At 31.2% G+C, this 14756-nt stretch overlaps 1 protein-coding gene across 1 annotated transcript in view; it reads left to right on the top strand.

The window, feature by feature from the left end:
- The window catches only part of LOC113404092 (uncharacterized protein), a 58421-nt gene that overhangs the window by 24857 nt on the left and 18808 nt on the right, over positions 1-14756 (top strand). Inside the window, exons 5-6 of the mRNA XM_064220484.1 lie at positions 8684-8840; positions 14440-14534. Coding sequence (XP_064076554.1) covers positions 8684-8840; positions 14440-14534 — 252 coding nt within the window. The remainder of the gene's footprint in view (positions 1-8683; positions 8841-14439; positions 14535-14756) is intronic.

Genomic DNA, 14756 nt, shown 5'->3' with positions numbered 1-14756 from the left:
TTAAAATGGATAGAATACATGATTCTTATCTAAATCGCGGGCTTCAATCTGAGATATAAGCTACTGTTTTGTATGAATCATCTCATTTGGGATGTGGAAGAAATCATCGTTAATAATCCTGCATTATCTGTTACCTGCTATGAAGCAACGTGGGCTGATGCATTAATTAAAAAGTTTTTAATATACAAAAAACAGTATTAACATATCCTTTTTTGTATATTAAAAACCAGGCATCAATTCAATGCGATAATTTAAATGAAGTTTTACTTCATAGCTATGTCAAAGTCAATGTGTCATTTTCATATCTGTCATGATATCTTCTTGACAGATTTATTACCCTCTGATCTGTGCCGAAGATGGCTTCGCAGGCAACAATCCTCGATATTTGCACCATATTTTTTTTTACTAAGTTTTTGTTTGCGGACAGGCATTTTATTATTGGATTTTTAAAAAATATTAAAGATATTTTAAATTAAAATTACTATAAAAATATTATCTAATGCCTTTTTACTTTGCCAGAAAATAACTTACATTTTGGATTTGTTTTTCTTCCTTTTTATACAAAACTACTAGAGCACCAAGACATCTGTCTGTTGATGTTATTTCAAGCTTTGATTTAACTTGTAATATAAGTATGTACGGGTGAAATCTTGCAACTCAATTTAGAAACAGATATCTTTAACCGATTGAGCTGAAATATTGTATGCACGTTCAGTTACGATGACAATGCGTGATTAACTGTGACGTCATTCTAATTCCAACATGATGATTCCAAGATGGCGGACCAATTATTTTTGATGCACTCCTACAATATGGGTATCAAATAAAAGGGCTTGCTAAAAATAACTCAATATTTTTTTTCTAATATTGTATCTATTGAACCGACATAATAATTAGTATTTAATTATATTAAGTAATATAATTAAATAAAAAACCTGAGAAAAATTAATCTCAAGATTAAAAAATAGTTACGAATATGAATACGAATGTTTAATTCACAAGAGCGTCTTAAAATATAGTTTCATATATAGAATTTTTAAAATTGAAAAAGTTGCCGAATAACATATTTAACGAAAATTGTAGCCTGGATATTTTTGTTGAGATGCAAAGGTATGAACTACAAAGAAATTCTCATAAAGGCTTGTATGTATTGCATATAAGATAAAGAATACTATGCACATAAAATATAAGTAATTAGTATATAAATATTATAATATGTTTAATTCTCGATTGCCTCTCGATAGATTCTCGATGGCCCGAGAGACAACTACAAGTCTATTATAAGGTATTATAGGTCAAGAAATTGAACGATTAACAACATGAAATGCTTTTAATAATTATATATTATCTTCTATATATATAACAATATAAATATAAATAACAAGTCTTGACTAACTGATTCATCATCGCCGAGCGTAAACTATTAAAGTTAGGGCCTTGAAATTTGGTGAGTAGGATCGTTTTATTGAGTAGACACTAAGAAGGAATTTTGGAAATTCAACCCCTAAGGGGGTGAAATGGGTCTTGAACGTTTGTATGGAAGTCCGTCATTTTTTGAGTTACAAACATGAAACTTCATTTTTAAGATACTGATTAAAAATGAGTAGATACGTATTTAAGCGTTTCTGGATATTCTAGCCCTTAGGAGTCAAATAGGTGTGGCCATTTCGTATATAGATTAGTCTGGAAGTCCGCCATTTTTGAAGTTAGAAACATGAAACATTATTTTTGGGATACTGATTAGAAATCAGTAGATACGTATTTTAGCATTTTTCGATATACTACCTCTAAGGGGGTGAAATAAGAGTTGGAAGTAAGTATGGAAGGCCGTAATATTTTAAGGTAGAAACATGAAGATTTACTTTCGAGATACTGGTTAAAAATAAGTAGATGCGTCTTTAAGCGTTTCTGCATGTCCTACCCCTAAGAGGGTGAAGTAAGGGTTGAAAATTTGTATCGTTGTCCGTTAGTTTTTAAGTTAGAAACACGAACATTTTTTTTGGGGTACTTTTCAAAATGAGTAGATATGTATTTAAGAGTTTCTGGATATTCTACCAATAAGGGTTGAAATAGGGGTTGAAATTTCATATTTAGGTTAGTCTGGAAGTCCGTTATTTTTAAAGTTATAAGCATTAATCTTTATTTTTGGGCTACTGATGAGAAATAAGTAGATATGTATTTAAGCGTTTCTGGATATTCTACCCCTAAGGGTTGAAATAGTGGTTGATATTTCGTATATAGGTTAGTCTTGAATCCCGTCATTTTTTATGTTAGGAAATTGGCGCGCCAATAATGTTACTGAGGAATTTAAGACCTCAAAAATTGTGTAACGGCACCAGACTTTTAGGGGTTCTCTATCGTAATATCATAGGTTACAGTTATCACTTGTATCAGCTATACATCACTTGTATAGCAAATATATATGGAGCAGTATATATAGCAGTTTGACGAGCTAGGGTACGCCACTCCGAGGTCCCGGTTCGATTCCCGGCCGAGTTGATGAAGGAAAAGTTCATTAGTTTTCTACGTTGTCTTGGGTCTGGGTGTATGTGGTTACCGTTATCGTTACCGTTACTTGTGATTTTCCATAACACAAGTGCTTTAGCTACTTACATTGGGATCAGAGTAATGTATGTGATGTTGACCAATATTTTTTTATTTATTATATATTTATAGTATGGTTCATTGAATCTTCTTACGAAGCATTTACTCAGAAGTGGGATATTTTATTTTATTTATCATCCTTTTACTTAGATAAGAGTTTTAATAAGTTAACAAAAAATGTTAAGCATGTCGATCTTGATAAATACATAGTTCATAACTATAATAATAACTGAATTTGTAACTAGTAATTTTATTACCTGATATAATTTCAAAAATCGTTTTTTACATGCGAGATCAACAGAGTCGAAGTCGAGAACTTAATTCGTCTGGATCCAGAATTTATTTTGCCGTTGCATTCGTTACACTTACTGCACAAATATTAGTCCGTCGATTTGATATTGCTACGAATTCTCGTAATTCGATTATCTGCAAAACGTACTCTGCTCGCTTCGTATTAAATTCGTTCGTGTGAATATCGGACTTGATTCACAGTCATTAGTGGCGATCGAATCGTTGGGCGTGTCGTAAGGTCGAAAGTCGAAGTTCTAATTGATGTTTGGATATTATAAAAGTTGCTCACGCTAATGGGTCTAATCGTATGAGCTATATAATTATATGCGCAAGTTTATTCGAAAACATTAATTACCCTTTGATTTGATTACAATTTTATTCATAGTTCATTCATTCTATTTTTAAATTTGTAGATATTTTTAATATTGTATTTACAGCCATTGATATTTTTTTGTAAGTTTTGAGAAAACTGTAAGTATATTTCAGCCAAATACAAATACTATTGCTCGCCTGTGAATTTATTTATTTGAGGTTTAAAGCTAAAAGTAATAATAGATGTAATTTACAGCCATTGATATTTTTTTGTAAGTTTTGAGAAAACTGTAAGTATATTTCAGCCAAATACAAATACTATTGCTCGGCTGTGAATTTATTTATTTGAGGTTTAAAGCTAAAAGTAATAATAGATGTAAATAATTTCTCCTTCTACTAGGCAATGGCTTCTCATTTTTTTCAGTTTCACAAAAGAATTTAATTTTATTAAAAACGATGTTTTATAATATTGATCAAAATCAATTATTTCAAAACAATCAACAACAAAAAAACTATTTCAATGCTTAAAAATAAAAATATATAGCTAGTAAATGATTATACTTCCTCTATATAATAAAATGTATATAATATGTATCTACTTATGTAACATATATATTATAAAAAGTAAGTTACTTATATATACGACATAAACATTAAACATTGATGTTTACCTTCTACATTCGTTAGCTATTTGTTTAACGCGTCATAAAATTAAACGGTCTTTCGAAATGCGTGATGTATTACATAGTTGTGTGGTCAAACTCGTCCGAAGATGTAGGTTGAGGTAATTGGCGGATCTTGATGATGCCTGAGATGTTAAACAAGGTTCGACTCGCCGGTGCGAATAATTCGACCCCAATCGTACAAAATATAAAACCTTCACCGAGATTCATATCTTCACTTCATATAATCGCTGCCTTCTTTTATGCTGCCTTATTTATGTACGGATTTATTGGGGGTAATTTTTCGGTTTAACATAACATGTAAGGTAATACTATTGTTTTGCTATCGGTAACTCTTGTCTCCGTTAAACAGAATAGCCTTTTAGAAATCTCAAGTTTTAGTTTTTATCGAGATTACCTAGTAGTTAGAAAACGTGTATCGTACGTTCTGTACTTTTAGGAACTTTTATTATCAACGGTATCGGTCCATTGTTTGCTACATAAATTTGTCATTATGTTATTTTATAGACAAACTTGTTATCACGGCATTTGCGAATTTTGGACTCTATTTTTATTTGACCTACGTTCTCTTGAATCTTACTTTACTGAACGTGAATCGTTTTAATAATTCTCATTCATAAGATTCATCTTAATGCAACTTTCAAGTCGCCGTTCGTTTTTTATTACAAATTTTAATGATGATACGTTTGCGTTATGCCTTTTAAGCTGAAGCACTAAACCGCAAAGTTCTCGATAAAACTGTCCATCATAAAATATCTAAATGACATTAGAAACTTCTTTTAAATAATATAACGGTTTTGAACTTAATTAAATATATATTGCAGTTTTTATCACTTAAGGTACCATTTCGTTTGATTTCAACATAAATTCAGCAACCCTAAACAATATACGCCACGTCCGCCATTAGCGATGGAGACATGATACTGTTGTACTAATTCGTACAAACAAAATTGCACTTTCATCTCTGATTCAAACATGTATTGACATAATTCTCTTTGTGATGAATATGGTGCGCCATTAATTACAATAAGGGATTAGTAACGAGTACACGTCGGGCTATATGATATGGGATAGAATACACACATTTATTTTTTCGTTTTTAAATTCGATAATTCTCTTACCGAAAATTAATTACAAAAAAATGCAAGGAAATATTAAATTAATTATTAAACATAACAATATATTAAATATGTTAGCTATGCGAAACCCTTGGACCATGTTTTGGGTACAAAATAGTTTAAATAATTCCACTTAACTATATTGTAAATAGTTTATATAGTGAATAGTTTATACAACAATTCAAATTAGGTTAGATCTTAACATTGATTATCGAAATTTGGTAAGATGTAGTTTCATCTTTCATATTAACCTAAATAGCTATTGGATTAACATACGATACGAAGGGCTGGTGCGACGCTGTGTAACAAAGCGATATCGTATCGTCGAAATATCTATATATAGGTATAGATGACGTAGCACGATACGATCGTTGCACGAAGAGACGTCGTAAATCTTTTGGAATCTTAGATCCGGTGATTGGCGCAGCCTTTACGGAATAAATAATATACATATTATTAATAATTTATGATGAAGTGTTTCAATTTGGTTTATCCGCTAATCGTCGCTTAGCGAAATCTTAGTTAAACATTGATTTATCTCTCTTTCTATCTTTAAAGATTTGCTGAAGAAGAAGACACTGCATTGTTTAAATATTTCTTGGTAGGTAATTTATAGGTTAAGCTTTAAATATTTAGATATTTTACATATACAACTTGGGTAAATAAAAGATTATAGGAAATATTAACATTTTTTTTTATTTTACCGAATATTAAGGTCTTTAATCATTAATCGTTCGATGGACCAAAATGGGTAATTTTTATAAGGGAAATATTTTCCTTCATAGTTGAGTACTAATCATAAAATAGTAAGATTTTATTGGTATCATATTTAAAGTCAAATCCTTAATAATACAATAAAGCATTGATTCATATTTTGTTATTAAGAATATTTTGGCAACATTTATTCAAACAAATAGGTATTATTATATGAACAAAATTATTCACAAATGTTTAATATTGGTTTTATTAATTAGACACAAGAACAAACAATTATTTTATCTTTATTATTAAAATAAAAAAAAACCCTAAGCGACCTCTTTTCACAGTTTATGATATCAAAGGGTTTTGGTCTTTGATATAAGTAGGAGATCCTTATGTTTATAAGTACTGATATTTTCACCTTACTCACGTTATAAAATAGGGGTTCAGTAAAGGTCATGCACCCCTAGAAAATAAATGCCAAGCAAAGGCCAGCGTAATAGATCGAAATTTCTTTAAAAATGTTGTAAGGTTACGTTGCGGTAAATGCCCCAGTAGCTTAGGTCAAACTTGAACATCTATTTACTTCTACCGTGCCCGATTGGCGATAGCAAGGCAAAAGAAAATTCTGACTTCATATTGTAGCGGGTTTAGACGGCCGAATATATAAATTGGTGGCAACTAGAACTGTCTGAACCGATTTTGAAATTGAAGCAAAAATTGATTTTTATAAAATACAGTTTTTAAACTTTCGTTAATTCGATTTTTAAATTATAAATATAAATAATAATACAATATTTTGTTACTAGTAATCTTACAAACTTAGCTTGAAGTTTGATTTACTTAGTAATTCAAGCACGCTCGAATGAATTTACATAAATTTGGCATAGAATTCGATTATTTTGTCCAATAGGAAGGACATAGACAATTTATTTTATAATCCATAAATATATATATACTGATATAATACAATTGGTATTTTATTTCGCGATGCACAAGAAATAAGCGGGACAATGTTGGCAATACAAGTAGAGCCGGGCCAACGGTTATTAATTTTTAAAATAAAATGTTAATAATAACAAGTTTCCTGTCAATACATTATATTAGAGCATTGTGAACTCTTGAAAGCTTTAGCACGCACGCTGTATCATTATGTATCGGTTTGTGGTGTACACCCGATACACGTGCATTTCCTCGCTATGTTTTCCTCCACCGTCAAGGATTAGATGAATTATTGTAAACATAAATTAGGCACATGAACTCAGTGATGATTGCCCGCGTTTTCATTGTCAACATCTTCGGTTTAGACTCATCTCACATATAATAAGACATCTCAGCTCCAAGTCAATACAAGTACAGCCTATTTCAAGCGAAAGAACAAGGATATTCAAACCTTTGATTTATATTCCATATAACTAGGTCAGTAGTGTTGTAAACTACTTATTTATAATACAACACTATTCCACGGGACTTCTTATATTTACTTTACTTCCAAAGTTCCGATATTCGCAAATCCATAATGAAGATCATAGATTATTCAAGCCCTAGACCGATTATATCGCGCCAATCCTTTAGACCTTTGTACTCTTGTGGTTGGAATAGACTAAATATATATTTAACTAATTTTGGGTCTTATATACTCGCTTTTTTTTTTGACGTGAAACATTTGTAGGAACTATTATAACTTAAGTTTACCTTGGGAGAAAGACCGATTTGTAAGTCGTGACGGTAAACAGAATTTCGGTCTCTTATGCTGTCATGGTCCTTCTCCGCCATCGCTCTCTGCTCTCTTATGTGGGCGTGGCGCGTATACATACATACATACACTTCATTGCGATCTTACTAACAAAATTCTATGGATTTCAGTTTTGATGTTTGACATCTGTCCCTGGTTACACTATTTTATACATATTTTTCAGAGATTTATTAATTTTATTAGTAAATAACTATCTATGGCTATTAAAATGTGTTATAGTACGTATCTATCTTAATATAAAAATTTTCGCTTCACCGATTTCTTTATGCATTCGATACTTACAAAAACAATATGGGCAAGCAAGCGTACACTATGCACTCGCCCGATTATTATTGTTTTTTAAAAGGATTCGAATTAAAGTTATGTGTATAGGGGAAGCTAAATTAACTTATATAAAATATATGTTCTTGCCATGCTATTAAGTGTAATTTAGATTGAGTGATGAGTCGGCGTATAATTTAGTAGCGAGCGAAGCGCTAAGTTTAGGCGTCAATGGTACCTTAATAGTAAAATGTAAACTAAAGGATTACGATTCATCATTCTGTAACGCGATCTTATTCTGACTTAGTATCTAGTTCATCCGTATCGGGCACATTGTTTTTATTCATTCACGTATACCGTGTATTATCATTTATATTCTATTTGTGCGCCTGGTAAGACAGACTCAAATGCCACGACGCCAATATTTATTTGATTAGAATTTTAAGACGAAGAAGTTAGATCATGTATCTTCTTATTGTAGATTCTAGTGACTTCCGGAAGAACCGCTTCGGAGAATATGGAAGGTATTCTCCGAAGCTCTTTCATCAATATTTTGTAATGCTGTGTTTAACTGTAAATGACAATAAGTTATCGCCCGCGGCATTGCTCCCGATTTATGGGCTGGTCTTCAGGCGGTAGGCAAAAAAATGTATCTTATGTCCTGCTAAGGAGTTATAGCTTGCTTGATATCAATTTAATTAAATTTGTTCTGTGGTTTGGCCGTGAAAGAGCAACGGACAGATAGACTGCGGACTTTCACATTTATAATATTAGTATTGAAAAATGAGCCGGATTTATTAGATGTATACGGAACATAGTATAAGAGATATAAAAGTGACGACTTATTGACAGGTTGAATGGTCTAAGAGCCGAGATGATTATCAATAGCTATAATGCATCATTAGCTCGCCTGTATTTCTTTTTCATATCGAATACTAAAATCATTGGAATTTTCACAGTCTCGTTATGAGCTGGCTAATATTTTGGCGGAGTACACCAAACACGGCGTGCCTACACTACAAGGATTTGACATCACGCCTGTTCCCGAAGAAGCCTATGCGTACCTCCTGTGGGCCACCAAGGAGGAGAACTACGAAGAATTTTTCAACTGGAAAAGTAAGTGCTTATTTTAAATTATTTTCAAACTAAACACACAGATAATTAGGCAAATCAAAAATAGCAACTGAAGAATTAAAGTAAAATTATACTGTCACAGAAATTTTAGTAAACTTTACACGATATGAGATATGACCGATTATTTGTCACACTTTGGACCTGTCTAACTAATATTATAAGCCGAATAATTTTCATGTTTGTCTATTTTTTTAATCCGTTAGTTTTAGATATTATCAGCCAAAACTATGTATGCTTTAGATAGCCTTTTAATAGGTTAAAAACATAAAATAAAAGGTAAAATTGTATGTTGTAAGATATCACGCTGGTGCGGAGTAACGTTTAATAAAACCGCGCGGAGCAGTTTTTCACATGCGCTCAGTCAATAGACTTATATATATATTATTAAGGTTTAAAGCAGGATAGTCGTTAAAAATGAAATTATTACAAAATAATTAGTAAGAGTTTTCTTGTTGGTTCTGTTTCTCTGAACTCTTTCCGATCGTGTCGGATTATGAGATCAGAGCAGTTGTATCATAAGATGTCACATGAAGAAGAAAACAGAAATAACAAATACAGTTGTAACTTAAATTAATCCTACATTTAGTAAACTTTTTGGGCACTGAAGTTTAGCTATATTGTCGCTTACATAACCCTAATAAATGTATGTGTGCGAATATAATTTGCGTTATTTGTCTCTTTTATTATAAACTAGCGGAACGTGCAACTTTACCCGCGAGAAATTTATTAAACTTTACCTATAGCACACAAGTCACAACCCGTCACCTCATATTTTACCCCCTCGAGGGATGACTTAAAAAAGTTAATCTCCGTGACTCAAATTATATCTCTCCACACCAAATTTCATCTAAATCCGCTTAACCGTTAAAGCGCGAATCGGTAACATATAGAGTTACTTTCACGTTTATAATATTACTATAGAAGTATTTATGGTATCTAAATCATATTGTAAATCTTTACAAAATTTCTCACCGTTCCATTTGGAAATATGAAACTTTCAGCGACCGCGTTGTTTTACTGGACAATTTCGCCACCCGCATCGACGTATCGGAAACTTCGGAACAGTTCCATCACAGTTACATTGACTTACTAAATATTAAACTACCTACCTATCAGATAACATGTTGGTAAAATATTTTATATGTTGCGGCAAAAATTAAAATGTTTCGTACAGGAAAAATAAATGGGGATACGTTGACGTTTAAAATAAATAAATTCTTATCCTGGAACTCATCTTACCTTATTTAAGTGTCTTGTATGTAATTTAATTTAGGCATTTTAAAGTCCTTGAAATCTCTTATAAGTTTTCATGATGCCTTCAAAGTTAACTACGATTATAATTTATAAACTAGTATCGACTTAAAATTCAAATAATCTACTTTAAGTAGCTGCCGTCGACAGCTCGTGTTTAATGTATTCGACATTAAAGCCGTAATTATAAATTTCGAATCTTTATTTGTCTAAAAGTAAGAATTTGTATTAATAATCTAAATATATAAAAAATAAATTATGCGCTATTAAGTATAATGTTTCGTAGATTTTGATAAGAATATTTCTTTTTTCTAAATTTAGCCGATGTTTTCAAATTTCTAAGTCAACCATGAAATGTGCTGATAACGCAGCTATAGTAAACAGGTTGATGCTTTAATTATAGTGAAGGTCGGAATTCTACGCCGTCTAGGGCGTAATAAATTAATCATAACGTCACTATTGTTTTCGTTTTAAAGACTAAGTCATTATTTGCATCCACGAATCCAACTAAAAAAATATGTGTCGTGTAAAATAAATTATTTATAAATAATCATTAAAGGTTGCATAGCTTTTCCCGTTTACGAGAAGATAAAGTCTTCGATATTATGGCAATCAATAAGATTTTTATTAAAATTCCCTTGTGAATTAAAACAATAACTACAAAGGGTTTCCTGGAGGAGGCGTAACGGTTTTTGTTTACGTGACGATGTCTGTCACTTCACTCTACTGTAAGCTGCGTAACAGAATTTCGTTCCAAAAACAAATTGTTAAAATACGAACAAAATATGTATAAATCTAATGTTCTATAAGTATAGTAAGTAGATTATATACATTTCAATTGTAATGTTTCAAAATATTCATTTATATCAATTGGCAGTTGGAAAAAAAATCGCTGGTAAATACGGGAGTGTTCGTGGCAAGCGCGAAACTGATACACAAACTGTTTGTGTACCGTAATAGCAGGCATAAACACATTGTTCATAAAACATACTAGATATTATTTTATATCATGCAGATTATAAATTAAACCTATTGATTTGGTAAAATTATATAAAAACATAATTTTATTATACTATGTCAAAATTAGTAAAGAAATACAATCATTTTAAAATGCGATGTTTACAAATCTATCATTTACTAACTTATATCAATCATCTGAAATCCTATAACACGAACATTTTTTAACATGATAATAGTATATTTTTTATGTTTCATATAAGTATCAAATAATAACGTACTTCACGAATGAAGCGTTAAGTAACATCTGGTACTAAAAGGCTAATAAACTTGGCATATTCGTTATACTGTATCAGCATATGTACCGATTTTACGAAACTCGACTTCCCGGTGAGAAGGGATAAGCGAATTCATCAGATGACATTCTCTCCGGAACAACAAAACCAACACATTTAAAATTTTGGCAAGTGTGTTTCTTATACATCATAAACGTTCAATAAGAACGGATTTTATGGAAAGCAACTCTCTAGGGGATGAGTGCAGGTAGATAAGGGGGTGGCGAGGGTGATTTTGTATCTAAAGCCATAAGTTAATATTTTAATAAGTTTTATTTGGGAGTCTTAAAAGGAGCAAAAATTTTACGTATAATAAATAAGTAATTATCGATAATTTAGGTCCAAAGACGACAAAAAGTTTATTGGCGGTCAGTACGACGTCTTCTTACAATCATTAATCAATACGTGTAACTACGGAGACAGCACCACATAAGTGCTTTAATTTATTTATATTTAATAAATAAATTCTTATAGTTTAAAGTTATTATCTCCTTAAATATTTATTCCATCCGTCCGCGTTCTAATGGCTGTGGTATGAGGCTGCAAATCTTAATTTTGTGGTACCAAACCAGGAGCAGGGCCAATAAAATGTTGTCAAGTTTTCCGTCAAGAAAAAAACATATTTTATATTTGGTTTCATAAATCTTATAATTCTAAACGTAATACTAAAAGTTATATATGAAAACACTAAATACTATTTCTACATAGAAAGGAAAGGAAAATATCTACGATATCGATTCGATTCCATAGAATCATGATACGCAAAGAAAATATAATTGTTAAAGTTGTGTCGATGACTTATGTCTACAATACCAGGAATTATGGTATTAATTAAAGATATTGCGCTGGCAAATTAACTAACAAAGGAGCAATAAGAGAGAACAAATTAAATAGCTTCAGATACCTTTAGCTTTAATGAGATATTACTTTTATTTTGTCTTTGTACTTTTACAAAGTATAATTGCGGCAACTCCTTGTAATTGTTGCCCGAACCTTTTGTCTCTTCATGACATTGTGGCTTTCTCAAGAATAATAACGAATTCCTTTTGAAAAAATTATATCTCGTATAATAATCTGTGTTTTTTACCAAGACTAATATAACTAAATGTTACTTCATTGCGATGTATCGACGCATTGACATAGATAGATAAAATAATGTGTCAACTCTATATAGACTTTAAAACTATATTTGATTGGAGTAATATATTTCGTAATCAATATCATCCACTCGTAATCGCTCTATTGTCTGATATATTTTCAACTAATTAAGGCCAGAATTTCATTCATTGTTTGAGCATTACAAAATTATGAAAGCGAATTCCCGATGGCCTTAGCTTCGCCCATCGATATTGACTGCAATAGTCATCGTAGACACTCCGGCCGATTTCGGTCACAGCGGCAAATCTCATCGGAGACCAACCAACTACGCAGGCATATTATAGTGAACAAGTGTGTGAGCAAACACAGGTGCACTCTCTATTCTGTTACTCACATACTTCGATGGGACGGCAATTCCGGCACGATCGTCTCCGATAGTTCAAGTGCAGGACCAAGGTGCTATTCGAGGCACGAAAGTGTACATACACACTTCCAATTTTTCGACAGAAAACTCAATAACTTTTTATCGACCCGACCTGGGATTTGAACTTAGAACCGGAGATAAGTGGCCTTATATCAAGCCACTAAACCGTACTTACATATCTTGTGCCTGTAATTACACTGGCTCACTTAGAAACACAGATTATATTGATGTTTAGCCGTGCATTTAATTAGAACATCAATATTTTATATAGAATTGTTTATTGATAGCACATTATATTTATGAAACGAAACAAAAAGGTTGAATTAAATTACTGATATAATCATAGTCGATTATAAGGATAATGTCAGTCTGAATTACGAGTACGATTGTTAAAGGTTATGTTCATAAAATATCGATTGACCATGAAAGCAAACTAACAATTTATTAAGATATTTTCACGTTTTTACCTTCATGCAAAATTGAATTTTTTATTTAATACATTTAATAAGAAATGCTATTGCAACCGATATTTCGACCTAGATAATTCCGTACGATGATTTTACGACACAACAAATAGTAGATAACCCATAAAAATTATCTTTAACGAACGTCGGGACAATGTTAGACGAACGTTAGAACAAAATTATTGCGCGTTTTATTTGGTGTGGAAGTATCAATATAAGAATACAAGTTTTAGAATGTAAATTTACTCAAATGTACGTGAATGTAATCAAATAATTTTTATTTATAGCAATTGTAGCTAACCTAGTCTTAGTTCGCAGTAAATATTTTAACACGCTCGTTTTTATTTTCAATAATATTTGTTAATTATTTATTTTAAAAATATTTACCACGTGACAATTAGGTATTATAATTATTTAAACCATAAAAATTTTGACTATCCTTAATATATAGATTGGCCTTTTACATAAAAGGTTTTCTACGTAGTTGAAGTACATGAGTTAGTTTTGGCATTGTTTTCTGGAAATCCACGGATTTATTATTTTATTAAATACTATTGAGTAAGGCATCCATCCGGAAACTAAAAAATACCTTTGTGTGAAAATTCTTGTGTACATTTGAAAACATTCTAATAAACATATTTCTATGAAAAATTTATTATATCACGTGATAAATATATAAGGTATTTAGTATAAGGTACAGTTTATAGAATTAGCTTAGGTACATAGATATTTTTAATTCTACAGAAAACCGTCGCTGCGAATTCACTACATCGACCTAAAATAGACTAGTTTAAGAAAATAAAACCACAATATGACTTCTGCTTGTTACCTTAACTTGAAATTAAAGCTAAAATGTTTCATTTAACTTATCTTATTTTATTTACCTTAATCCTACTGCAATCGGCTTACATTTATAATATTAGTCAGACGAAGAAATAATGGTTTTAGTGGTGGAAATTATACTTGATTGACATTTCACTTAAAAATAGTGTAAACATTTTTTAGAGGTCCAAATGTTGACAAATCTCTACACACCCTTTTATTTTCTGTAGCTTTACCAGATAAAGAACAGTCAAGGCAAGCTGTTATAAAGGAATTTATTTTCACGGAGGCGGAGTACTTGAAACATTTGATGACTTTGATCGAGGTAAGTAAAACTATAACTTATACGGAAAATGTTTTATTGTGCCATATAACATCGATATGATTCGAGGATAGAATTTTATTGTTCCAAAATGAGACTTACTGAATATATATATTATTTAACTTAGGAAAACTATTAGGACAGTTACATTTTATATGTACGTAACCAGATTAATTCTGATACTAGAAAAAAAAAACTTAATTCGGTAAAATACTAATCACTTCA

This window comes from Vanessa tameamea, chromosome Z (genome assembly GCF_037043105.1).
Source record: "Vanessa tameamea isolate UH-Manoa-2023 chromosome Z, ilVanTame1 primary haplotype, whole genome shotgun sequence".
Taxonomy (NCBI): domain Eukaryota; kingdom Metazoa; phylum Arthropoda; class Insecta; order Lepidoptera; family Nymphalidae; genus Vanessa; species Vanessa tameamea.
Note: the sequence above shows the minus strand (reverse complement) of the source record. Positions and strands in the feature narration are given on the sequence as shown.